Consider the following 13,728-nt stretch of genomic DNA (forward strand, 5'->3'; position numbering starts at 1 on the left):
CGCAAGGAAACAGACAAAAGAAATGGCCCAACCCACCCCCATACACATGTATATACATACACGTCCACACACGCAATTATACGTACCTATACATCTCAATGTTTTCATATATATCCACACACAGACATATACATATATACACATGTACATAATTCATACTGTCTGCCTTTATTTATTCCCTTCGCCACCTCGCCACACATGGAATAACATCCCCCTCCCCCCTCATGTGTGCGAGGTAGCGCTAGGAAAAGACAACAAAGGCCCCATTCGTTCACACTCAGTCTCTAGCTGTCATGTAATAATGCCCGAAACCACAGCTCTCTTTCCACATCCAGGCCCCACAGAACTTTCCATGGTTTACCCCAGAAGCTTCACATGCCCTGATTCAATCCATTGACAGCACGTCGACCCCGGTATACCACATCGATCCAAATCAATCTATTCCTTGCCCGCCTTTCACCCTCCTGCATGTTCAAGCCCCAATCACTCAAAATCATTTTCACTCCATCTTTCCACCTCCAATTTGGTCTCCCACTTCTCCTCGTTCCCTCCACCTCCGACACATATATCCTCTTAGTCAATCTTTCCTAACTCATTCTTTCCATGTGCCCAAACCATTTCAAAACACCCTCTTCTGCTCTCTCAACCACGCTCTTTTTATTTTTACACATCTCTTTTACCCTTACATTACTTACTCAATCAAACCACCTCACACCACATATTGTCCTCAAACATCTCATTTCCAGCACATCCACCCTCCAGCGCACAACTCTATCTAAAGCCCATGCCTCGCAACCATATAACATTGTTGGAACCACTATTCCTTCAAACATACCCATTTTTGCTTTCGGAGATAATGTTCTCGACTTCTAAACATTCTTCAAGGCTCCCAGGATTTTTGCCCCCTCCCCCACCCTATGATTCACTTCCGCTTCCATGGTTCCATCCACTGCGAGATCCACTCCCAGATATCTAAAACACTTTACTTCCTCCAGTTTTTCTCCATTCAAACTTACCTCCCAGTTGACTTGACCCTCAACCCTACTGTACCTAATAACCTTGCTCTTATTCACATTTACTCTTAACTTTCTTCTTTCACACACTTTACCAAACTCAGTCACCAGCTTCTGCAGTTTCTCACATGAATCAGCCACCAGCATTGTATCATCAGCGTACAACAACTGACTCACTTCCCAAGCTCTCTCATCCCCAACAGACTGCATACTTGCCCCTCTTTCCAAAACTCTTGCATTCACCTCCCTAACAACCCCATCCATAAACAAATTAAACAACCATGGAGACATCACACACCCCTGCCACAAACCTACATTCACTGAGAACCAATCACTTTCCTCTCTTCCTACATGCACACATGCCTTACATCCTCAATAGAAACTTTTCACTGCTTCTAACAACTTGCCTCCCACACCATATATTCTTAGTACCTTCCACAGAGCATCTCTATCAACTCTATCATATGCCTTCTCCAGATCCATAAATGCTACATACAAATCCATTTGCTTTTCTAAGTATTTCTCACATACATTCTTCAAAGCAAACACCTGATCCACACATCCTCCACCACTTCTGAAACCACACTGCTCTTTCCCAATCTGATGCTCTGTACATGCCTTCACCCTCTCAATCAATACCCTCCCATATGATTTTCCAGGAATACTCAACAAACTTATACCTCTGTAATTTGAGCACTCACTCTTATCCCTTTTGCCTTTGTACAATGGCACTATGCAAGCATTCCGCCAATCCTCAGGCACCTCACCATGAATCATACATACATTAAATAACCTTACCAACCAGTCAACAATACAGTCACCCCCTTTTTTAATAAATTCCACTGCAATACCATCCAAACCTTCTGCCTTGCCGTCTTTCATCTTCCGCAAAGCTTTATGTTAAAGCATATATTGTAAGGAATGTGGCATCTACTTAGGCCTTCTAAGGGTAGCTTTTTTTTATATATACATTTGGAGAAGGGGATATTTTGAGATTTGTCTTCCTTCCTCATAAAGTTGCACTTCAGTTTAGACATAATGGACCTTGTGTGCCTCTAGATTTTTTTTCTCCATAGAGTCAGTTCCCAGTTCTCCAGTATTCAAGTGAAGTTAATCTATTTTTTTTTTTTTTTTGTCAAAAATCTCTCTTTTATTCTTTTTTTCTAGCCCTCTTTCGAGAAGATATGCTTTCATTTGCTTTAGGAACACCGGAGTAATGAAATGTAGATTTTGAAATTTGGAAAACCTTTTTCCTCCAAGGTGGTATCCTGCAATCATTTCTCCTGCTTTCCTTGCCCTACACAGCTGTTTCCTCCTTTTCTTCAAAGGCATTTCTATCTTCCGTTGGTTTCAGTGTAGTTTGGCTCCATGACCTGCAGCTAAGTGAGCTCTGTTTGGTGAGTAGTGGGTGGGTCACTGATGTCAGCCTGCCGTTGGTCACTCATTGGTTGTAAGCAACCCAATTTGAGCAATTTTGCCTTAGTCTATAGCAATTGGACCAAAAAGGATGTTCTGAAGAGAGCTTCCACACTGATAATCCCCAAGGTTTATCCCATTTGACTGCAGGATGTTGCCTTAGAGAGAAAAGATTTTTCAGAAATCAAAATATACATTTTTCTCTTTGCTCAGTAGATTTAATTCAAAGATTAGGTTAATTTGTTTGTATACCCTTCCAGAGCAAACACAAAGCTTTCACAACATATGATGAAAAATTTTCAAAAATTCATCTTCTCTGGATTAGTCAATCTCTGTAAATTTGCTTCTTTTATCATCAGCCATACTAACAAAGTACTGGTTTACTAGCTTATCATCTGAAGCAAGTTTTATGTGGCCATACCAGCATAAGAGATTTGAGTTTTCTTGAGCTGAATATTTGTAAATTTAACTTTAGGTAGTAGCTGGTAGGCAGCCAGCAGTAGCTACCCACCTGGGTATCGGAGGGTTAGTACGAGCTGTGTAATGAGCCAGCACTTCATTGGTTGCCAGGTTGCACTCCTTGGACCCAGGTAGTTGTCTTTCTCTCTGCCTAACCCTCATGTGGACTACTGGCATTCTGTCCACAAGCATACAATATTTCTTTGTGTCACATAACACTTGACAACACTTAACTCTCACAGCTCATTCTTTGTAACTCAAGATTTTCCTAGAGTTACAAAGAGTGAACTGAGTGAGTTAAGTGTTGTCAAGTGTTATGTGTAACAAGGATAGATTGTATGTTTGTGGAGAGAATGCCAGTAGTCCCCGTATGGGTAAGGCAGAAAGGAATGATAGCCACCTAGGTCAGAGGTGCAACTTAACAACCATTGAAATGCTGGCTCATTACGCAACCATCACTAGCCCTCCCGATATCCAAGCTGGTAGTTCTGGTAACATACCTCCTTGGTCATTGGCTGCCTAGTAACTACTACCTATCAATAATGGCATATTATTAAGGGATACTGCAGAAAGCCAAATTTTTTTTAAGATATAAAAAGAAGAAAATGCATAACATCCCCTGCCTCAAAAAAGGCCTGAGTCATCCTTCAGATTGACTCGTGACTAGTACCAAGTTTATTTTTATATTTTTCTTGTGTGGATTTTTAATCCTATATATTTGTTACTGCTTCATGAATAATGTTCATTTACTTTTCAGTGGCTTTTCAAACAGTAATCAGTATTGCCTTTATATTGTCAACAGCGTTCTGAGAGTGAGAATGGCAGCGTAGAACTTAGAGATGAAAGTCTGATATGGCCATATGAAGAAAAATTCGGAACTCGGTTTCGAGTCCTTTTTGAAGGTATTAAGTTTAGACTTCAGGCTCCTTTAGACTCGGGTGATGGCCCATTGTCTCAGGTGAGTGATGTTACCAAATTAGAATCATATGTCTGGTTGATATACACGTGAGATTTTGAATTTGTGTATTTTGTGGTATCTCTTCCCAAAGTGATTTTTATTAACTTTTGGAAAAAATGGTGTAAGTTATGAAAGTTAGCTCTATCTTTTAGTCACCTTTTGCATCATGCAGGAAATGCAGAGGTAGAATTCTTTCTTCCCTACCCCAGGGATATGCCAGTGGTGTGGTATACAGGGGTTGATGTGCTGTCAGTGGATGGACCCAGGGTATGTGCAGTGGCCAAGGGAATCCATGGAAAGGTCTGTGGGTCTTGGTTGTTGAAAGGGGGCTGTGATTTTGGTGCATTACATATAGCAGCTGGAAAATTGATGTAAGCAATTATGGCCTTTCCTTGTCTTTTCAAGGCACTATCTTGCTAATGCAGGAAACAGTGGTCAAGTATGAGAAAACATTTAAGAAAAAAAGAATATATACCTGTATTAAGGTAAAATCTCCATGATGAGTTCTAGTTAAGTGACATTGTCAATCAAGAGTTTTGCGTGGGATTTTGACTTGGTTTACATATCGTGCCTCACTGCATTTTCACGCTGAATGAAGAATACCTTAATGCATGGTTGTTGTTTCTCCACTCTGCATCATGCTTGGTTATTGTTTTTATGCCTTGTCGTCTTACATGCTATGAGTAATGATTTTATTTCTTACTTAAAAGTAGGAGGTATTCACTCTTTTGTAAAACTTTTCATCTCAGTCCACACAATTTTCAGATATTAGTTTGTCACTGTTCCATGGGAGAGTGAGCATGGTATCAAAAACACTATTTCTGTATGTGGATAATGTTAATCTCATTTTATATTCAAGTTTAGATTGGATATTGTTGTGCTTTTACACATTGATAACCAAAGAAAGACCTTAATGTATAGGAATGCTTAAAAACACCATTCATTCAGTGAAGATAGAAAAATTTTGAAACTTAGCCAACCAATGTTTTGATAATTTTGGTAAGTAGGAATATTTTTTCAAGTTTTGATCTAGAGTTAATTATATGTGTATATAATGACATTCATTTTTTTCATTCATTTCAAGCTAGAAGTTTCAGTTTTCTAAATTGTTTCTTACATTTTTCATATATATATATATATATATATGTATGTGTGTGTGTGTGTATATGTGCGTATGTATGTGTATGTGTGTGTATGTGTATATGTATATATATATGTATATTATCCCTGGGGATAGGGGTGAAAGAATACTTCCCACGTATTCCTCGCGTGTCGTAGAAAGCGACTAGAGGGGACGGGAGCGGGGGGCCAGAAATCCTCCCCTCCTTGTATTAACTTTCTAAAATGGGAAACAGAAGAAGGAGTCACGTGGGGAGTGCTCATCCTCCTCGAAGGCTCAGAGTGGGGTGCCTAAATGTGTGTGGATGTAACCAAGATGTGAAAAAAAGGAGAGATAGGTAGTATGTTTGAGGAAAGGAACCTGGATGTTTTGGCTCTGAGTGAAACGAAACTCAAGGGTAAAGGGGAAGAGTGGTTTGGGAATGTCTGGGGAGTAAAGTCAGGGGTTAGTGAGAGGACAAGAGCAAGGGAAGGAGTAGCAATACTCCTGAAACAGGAGTTGTGGGAGTATGTGATAGAGTGTAAGAAAGTAGATTCTCGATTAATATGGGTAAAACTGAAAGTTGATGGAGAGAGGTGGGTGATTATTGGTGCATATGCATCTGGGCATGAGAAGAAAGATCAAGAGAGGCAAGTGTCTTGGGAGCAGCTGAATGAGTGTGTTAGTGGTTTTGATGCACGAGACCGGGTTATAGTGATGGGCGATTTGAATGCAAAGGTGAGTAATGTGGCAGTTGAGGGAATAATTGGTATACATGGGGTGTTCAGTGTTGTAAATGGAAATGGTGAAGAGCTTGTAGATTTATGTGCTGAAAAAGGACTGATGATTGGGATTACCTGGTTTAAAAAGCGAGATATACATAAGTATACTTATGTAAGTATGAGAGATGGCCAGAGAGCGTTATTGGATTACGTGTTAATTGACAGGCGTGCGAAAGAGAGACTTTTGGATGTTAATGTGCCGAGAGGTGCAACTGGAGGGATGTCTGATCATTATCTTGTGGAGGCTAAGGTGAAGATTTGTATGGGTTTTCAGAAAAGAAGAGTGAATGTTGGGGTGAAGAGGGTGGTGAGAGTAAGTGAGCTTGAGAAGGAGACCTGTGTGAGGAAGTACCAGGAGAGACTGAGTACAGAATGGAAAAAGGTGAGAACAATGGAAGTAAGGGGAGTGGGGGAGGAATGGGATGTATTTAGGGAATCAGTGATGGATTGCGCAAAAGATGCTTGTGGCATGAGAAGAGTGGGAGGTGGGTTGATTAGAAAGGGTAGTGAGTGGTGGGATGAAGAAGTAAGAGTATTAGTGAAAGAGAAGAGAGAGGCATTTGGACGATTTTTGCAGGGAAAAAATGCAATTGAGTGGGAGATGTATAAAAGAAAGAGACAGGAGGTCAAGAGAAAGGTGCAAGAGGTGAAAAAAAGGGCAAATGAGAGTTGGGGTGAGAGAGTATCATTAAATTTTAGGGAGAATAAAAAGATGTTCTGGAAGGAGGTAAATAAAGTGCGTAAGACAAGGGAGCAAATGGGAACTTCAGTGAAGGGCGCAAATGGGGAGGTGATAACAAGTAGTGGTGATGTGAGAAGGAGATGGAGTGAGTATTTTGAAGGTTTGTTGAATGTGTTTGATGATAGAGTGGCAGATATAGGGTGTTTTGGTCGAGGTGGTGTGCAAAGTGAGAGGGTTAGGGAAAATGATTTGGTAAACAGAGAAGAGGTAGTGAAAGCTTTGCGGAAGATGAAAGCTGGCAAGGCAGCAGGTTTGGATGGTATTGCAGTGGAATTTATTAAAAAAGGGGGTGACTGTATTGTTGACTGGTTGGTAAGGTTATTTAATGTATGTATGACTCATGGTGAGGTGCCTGAGGATTGGCGGAATGCGTGCATAGTGCCATTGTACAAAGGCAAAGGGGATAAGAGTGAGTGCTCAAATTACAGAGGTATAAGTTTGTTGAGTATTCCTGGTAAATTATATGGGAGGGTATTGATTGAGAGGGTGAAGGCATGTACAGAGCATCAGATTGGGGAAGAGCAGTGTGGTTTCAGAAGTGGTAGAGGATGTGTGGATCAGGTGTTTGCTTTGAAGAATGTATGTGAGAAATACTTAGAAAAGCAAATGGATTTGTATGTAGCATTTATGGATCTGGAGAAGGCATATGATAGAGTTGATAGAGATGCTCTGTAGAAGGTATTAAGAATATATGGTGTGGGAGGCAAGTTGTTAGAAGCAGTGAAAAGTTTTTATCGAGGATGTAAGGCATGTGTACGTGTAGGAAGAGAGGAAAGTGATTGGTTCTCAGTGAATGTAGATTTGCAGCAGGGGTGTGTGATGTCTCCATGGTTGTTTAATTTGTTTATGGATGGGGTTGTTAGGGAGGTAAATGCAAGAGTTTTGGAAAGAGGGGCAAGTATGAAGTCTGTTGGGGATGAGAGAGCTTGGGAAGTGAGTCAGTTGTTGTTCGCTGATGATACAGCGCTGGTGGCTGATTCATGTGAGAAACTGCAGAAGCTGGTGACTGAGTTTGGAAAAGTGTGTGGAAGAAGAAAGTTAAGAGTAAATGTGAATAAGAGCAAGGTTATTAGGTACAGTAGGGTTGAGGGTCAAGTCAATTGGGAGGTGAGTTTGAATGGAGAAAAACTGGAGGAAGTGAAGTGTTTTAGATATCTGGGAGTGGATCTGGCAGCGGATGGAACCATGGAAGCGGAGGTGGATCATAGGGTGGGGGAGGGGGCGAAAATCCTGGGGGCCTTGAAGAATGTGTGGAAGTCGAGAACATTATCTCGGAAAGCAAAAATGGGTATGTTTGAAGGAATAGTGGTTCCAACAATGTTGTATGGTTGCGAGGCGTGGGCTATGGATAGAGTTGTGCGCAGGATGATGGATGTGCTGGAAATGAGATGTTTGAGGACAATGTGTGGTGTGAGGTGGTTTGATCGAGTGAGCAACATAAGGGTAAGAGAGATGTGTGGAAATAAAAAGAGTGTGGTTGAGAGAGCAGAAGAGGGTGTTTTGAAGTGGTTTGGGTATATGGAGAGGATGAGTGAGGAAAGATTGACCAAGAGGATATATGTGTCGGAGGTGGAGGGAACAAGGAGAAGAGGGAAACCAAATTGGAGGTGGAAAGATGGAGTGAAAAAGATTTTGTGTGATCGGGGCCTGAACATGCAGGAGGGTGAAAGGAGGGCAAGGAATAGAGTGAATTGGAGCGATGTGGTATACCGGGGTTGACGTGCTGTCAGTGGATTGAATCAAGGCATGTGAAGCGTCTGGGGTAAACCATGGAAAGCTGTGTAGGTATGTATATTTGCGTGTGTGGGCGTATGTATATACATGTGTATGGGGGGGGGTTGGGCCATTTCTTTCGTCTGTTTCCTTGCACTACCTCGCAAACGCGGGAGACAGCGACAAAGTATAATAATAAAAAGATAATAGATAGGAAGAGAGGAGAGTGATTGGTTCTCACTGAATGTTGGTCTGTAGCAGAGGTTTATGATGTCCCTATGGTTGTTTTATTTGTTCATGGATGTGGTTAGGGAGGTAAATGCAAGAGTTTTGGAGAGAGGGGTGGGTATGCAGTTTGTTGGGGATGAGAGGGCCTGGGAAGTGAGTCAGTTGTTGTTTGCTGATGATACAGCATTGGTGGGTGATTTGAGTGAGAAACTGCAGGAGTTGGTGACTGAGTTTGGATGTGTGTGAAAGGAGAAAGTTGAGAGTAAATGTGTATAAGAGCAAAGTTATTAGGTTGAGCAAGGTTGAAGGACAAGTTAGTTGGGATGTGAGTTTGAATGGAGAAAAATTGGAGGAAGTGAAGTGTTTTAGATATCTGGGAGTGGACTTAACAGTGAATGGGACCATGGAAGCAGAAGTGAGTCATAGGGTGGGGAGGGGGCGAAGGTTCTGGGAGCAATGAAGAGTGTGTGGAAAGAGAGAATGTTATCTTGGAGAGCAAAAATAGGTATGTTTAAAGGAATGCTAGTTCCAAAAGTATTTTACGGTTGTGAGGCTTGGGCTATAGATAGGGTTGTATGGAGGACGGTGGATGTTTTGGAAAAGAAATGTTTAAGGACAATATGTGATGTGAGGTGGCTTGATTAAGTAATGAAAGGGCAAGAGAGATTTGTAGTGATAAAAGAAAGTGTAGTTAAGAGAGCAGAAGAGGGTGTGTCGAAATGTTTTGGACATACAGAGAGAATGAGCGAGGAAAGGTTGACAAAGAGGAAATATGTCACAGGTGGAGGGAACAAGAAGAGGGACACCAAATTGGAGGTGGAAGGATGGAGTGAAAAGGATTTTGAGTTCTCGGGCCTTAAACATAAAGGAGGGTGAGAGGCATGCAGGGAATAGAGTACATTGGAACAATGACAATGTGGTATAGTGGGGTTGATTTACTTTCAATGGACTGAACCAGGGTATGTGAAACATCTATGGTAAACCATGGAAAGGTCTGTGGAGCCAGGTGAGGGAGGTGCATGCAAGAGTCTTGGAGAGAGGGGCAAGAATGTTGTCTGTGAGGGATAAAAGGGCCTAGGAAATGAGTTAGTTGTTGCTTGCTGATGATACAGCAGCGGCGGAAGATTTGAGTGAGAAATTGCAGAAGTTGGTGCCTGAGTTTGGAAGAGTGCAAGAGGAGCAATTTGAGGGTAAATGTGAATAAAAGCAAGGTTAGGTTTTACAGGGTTGCAGGAGAGGTTAGTTGGGGAATGAGTTTGAATGGAGTAAAATTGGATGAAGTGAAGTGTTTTAGATACCTGTGAATGGACATGGCAGCATATGGCACCATGGAAGCAAAAGTGAGCCATAGGGTGGGTGAGGGGGCAAAGGTTATGGGTGCACTGAGGAATGCATGGAAAGAGAGAATGTTATGTGCATGTTTAAAGGAATAGTAGTGCCAGCAATACTATATGTGAGGCATGGGCTATACATAAGGCTTTGCTGAGGAGGGTGGATTTGTTGGAAATGATATGTTTAAGGACCATATTTGGTGTGAAGTGGTTTGATTGAGTAAGTAATGAAAGCATAAGAGAGATGTATGGTAATAAGAAGAGTGTGGTTAAGAAAGCAGAAGAGGCTGTGCTGAGATTTTAAGAACATATGGTAAGAATGAGTGAGGAAAAGTTGACTAGGAGGACGCATATGTGTCAGAAGTAGAGAGAACAAGGAAAATGGTGAGCCCAAATTTGATATTGAAGGATGGAGTGAAAAAGATTTTGAGCAATCAGGGCCTGAATATGTAGGAAGATGAAAGGTGTGCACAGGATAGTGAATTGGAATGATGTGGGGTACTGAGGTCAACATGCTGTCAGTGGATTGAATCAGGGCGTGTGAAACATCTGGGGTAAACCATGGAAAGGTCTGTGGGACCTGGTTGTGGATAACCTTAAGTTTCAGTGCATTACTCATGACAGCTAGGGAATGGATATAATCGGATGTGTCGTTTCTTTGTCTGTTCCTGGTGCTTCTTCGCTAATGTGGGAAATGGCAATCAAGTATAAAAAAAATCCTGGTTATTGCCTTCATAGTCCTTATTCCAGTATGCATTTAAAATCCTTTCACTTATCTTTCTTCAGTGTAATTTATTTTAGTGGAAATTCATGTCACTCAACCTGCTGTTGTCCTCTATTGATGTATCACATTCACAATACTTTTTTCATATGTTATATAGTGTAGTGATTTCTATGATGTGATCTGTTAGACTTGTATTATTTACTATATATGAAAACAGTGCCATGTCATATGTAAAGATAATACTTATATTTATATTGTTCCCTCTTGTTGGTTTGTAGTGTATTTGCACAAGGCTGAATGATTCACATAGATTAAATGTTCATTAGAACTGTTCTCTTTCATCCAGTGATCCATTATTCTTTTCTTTGTATCTCCATCCCTAACTACTTATCTCTCCTGCCACTCAGTCACATGGAAGGTAAACTTCCCTGTCTGCATGATTATTGGGTCCGCTTTACTTAATCGTATATAGTTTTCTCCAATTTCTGTTCGAATTTCTTGAGTCATTTAGCTTTGTTTTTGGTGGCTTGTATAACATTACTAAGTTTATTATGTTTGTGGCTGGAATACTCAATATAATGATCTTGCTTTTTGTCTCGTCTTTATTGCTTTCCTTCTAGCTTATTATGGACATGAATTGTCATACATTCCTTTGTGAATTTGTTTCTATTTGCTCTGAATGTTTTTTTCATAAACCAAAGTTTCCGATGTATTGAATAGGACTGTATTGTTATAATTAGTGTACTTTTTGATGTAATTCACTTTTTTTCTGGAGTTGTTCCTTTTTAGACTACATTTATATATTTTTTTACATTTGATTGTCGTTTTATGTGTAACGGGGTAATGACAGGAACAGATGAAAATAGGCCGCATCCACTCATGTGTAATGCACTGAAACCACAGCTACCCATCAACAATCAGTCCCCACAGAGTTTTTCATGGTTTAGTTTAGATGCTTCACATACCCTGGCTTGGTTTACCCTGACTTTTTGTAATTCTATGCCCAGTCTCTTCTGGTATTTCTTCACACAAGTCTGTTTTCCAAGTTGACTTACTTTCACCATCCTCTTTTCACTCATATACTTTCCTCTCTTCTGAAAACTTCTGCAAATCTTTACCCAGACCTCCATCAAGTAATGATCAGACATCCAAGAGTCTCTTTTGCATGCTTATCAGTTACTGCTAAACCAGTTGATGCCCTCTTACCATTTCTCCTACACACCCATGCATACTTATGTATGTCCCTCTTATATACACAGATGTTCCCAATCACCAGTCCTTTTCCAGCATAGAGCTTCACAAGCTGTTCACCATTCCTTTTCACCTCACTGAATACCCCATGTCCCTAAATTATACCCTCATTTGCCACTTTACTCACTCTCGCGTTTAAGTCACCCATGACTAATACTCAGTCTCTTGCATCAAAACTGCTGACATACTCACTTAGCTGCTTTAAAAATGGTAGTCTCTCATCCTTCTCCTTCTCATGACCAGGTGCATAAGCACTAATAATTGTCTATCTCAATGAACCCACTTTCATTTTACCGACATCAGTCTGGCGCTCACTTCCCTACACTCTTTCACACATTCCCACCACTCACGTTTGATCAGTAGTATTACCACCTTGCTTAGTTCTTGCCCTTACATAAACCCCTGACTTTACTCCTTAGACTTTCCCAAACCATTCTTCACCTTTACCCTTGAGCTTTGTTACACTCAGAGCCAGAACATCCAGGTTCCTTTCCTCAAACTTACTTCTTAGCTTTCCCTTCCTGTCATCTTGGTTTCATTCACACACACACTTTGACATCTCAGCCTGAGCCTTTGAGGAGGATGAAAACTCCTTCCTTTGCTTCTTCTGTTCCACCTTTTAGATAAAGAATTGAAATAAAAGAAGGGGGTTTCAACCCCATACTCCCACCCCTCTTATTCACCTTCTATGATGCACAAGGAATAAGGAATTCCTTCTCCCTCAACCCCTTTCATATAAATGAATTTACATGGAAAGATCACCTTCTGTGTGCAGCCAAAATGGGTACCATATGTAAAGTTACAGGGAAGGGAAACTGTTTAGTATTTAATAGATTTTAAATATGTGAAATATATATGAAATAAATATGAATATATATACCTAAATATATATATATACCTAAATATATATAGTGTTTTAGATATCTGTGAGTGGATCTGGCAGCGGATGGAACCATGGAAGCGGAAGTGGATCATAGGGTGGGGGAGGGGGCGAAAATTCTGGGGGCCTTGAAGAATGTGTGGAAGTCGAGAACATTATCTCGGAAAGCAAAAATGGGTATGTTTGAAGGAATAGTGGTTCCAACAATGTTGTATGGTTGCGAGGCGTGGGCTATGGATAGAGTTGTGCGCAGGAGGATGGATGTGCTGGAAAGGAGATGTTTGAGGACAATGTGTGGTGTGAGGTGGTTTGATCAAGTGAGTAACGTAAGGGTAAGAGAGATGTGTGGAAATAAAAAGAGCGTGGTTGAGAGAGCAGAAGAGGGTGTTTTGAAGTGGTTTGGGCACATGGAGAGGATGAGTGAGGAAAGATTGACCAAGAGGATATATATGTCAGAGGTGGAGGGAACAAGGAGAAGAGGGAGACCAAATTGGAGGTGGAAAGATGGAGTGAAAAAGATTTTGTGTGATCGGGGCCTGAACATGCAGGAGGGTGAAAGGAGGGTAAGGAATAGAGTGAATTGGAGCGATGTGGTATACCGGGGTTGACGTGCTGTCAGTGGATTGAATCAAGGCATGTGAAGCATCTGGGGTAAGCCATGGAAAGCTGTGTAGGTATGTATATTTGCGTGTGTGGACGTATGTATATACATGTGTATGGGGGGGTTGGGCCATTTCTTTCGTCTGTTTCCTTGCGCTACCTCGCAAACGCGGGAGACAGCGACAAAGTATAATAAAAAAAAAAAAAAATATATATACCTAAATATATATATATATATATAAAGGCAAAGGGGATAAGAGTGAGTGCTCAAATTACAGAGGTATAAGTTTGTTGAGTATTCCTGGTAAATTATATGGGAGGGTATTGATTGAGAGGGTGAAGGCATGTACAGAGCATCAGATTGGGGAAGAGCAGTGCGGTTTCAGAAGTGGTAGAGGATGTGTGGATCAGGTGTTTGCTTTGAAGAATGTATGTGAGAAATACTTAGAAAAGCAAATGGATTTGTATGTAGCATTTATGGATCTGGAGAAGGCATATGATAGAGTTGATAGAGATGCTCTGTGGAAGGTAT

General features: G+C 41.0%; 1 protein-coding gene across 1 annotated transcript in view; it reads left to right on the plus strand.

The window, feature by feature from the left end:
- The window catches only part of Ziz (dedicator of cytokinesis protein Ziz), a 526,511-nt gene that overhangs the window by 134,463 nt on the left and 378,320 nt on the right, over positions 1–13,728 (plus strand). Inside the window, exon 10 of the mRNA XM_071669140.1 lies at positions 3,691–3,846. Coding sequence (XP_071525241.1) covers positions 3,691–3,846 — 156 coding nt within the window. The remainder of the gene's footprint in view (positions 1–3,690; positions 3,847–13,728) is intronic.

The sequence above is a fragment of the Panulirus ornatus genome, chromosome 13 (assembly GCF_036320965.1).
Source record: "Panulirus ornatus isolate Po-2019 chromosome 13, ASM3632096v1, whole genome shotgun sequence".
Classification (NCBI taxonomy): Eukaryota; Metazoa; Arthropoda; class Malacostraca; order Decapoda; family Palinuridae; genus Panulirus; species Panulirus ornatus.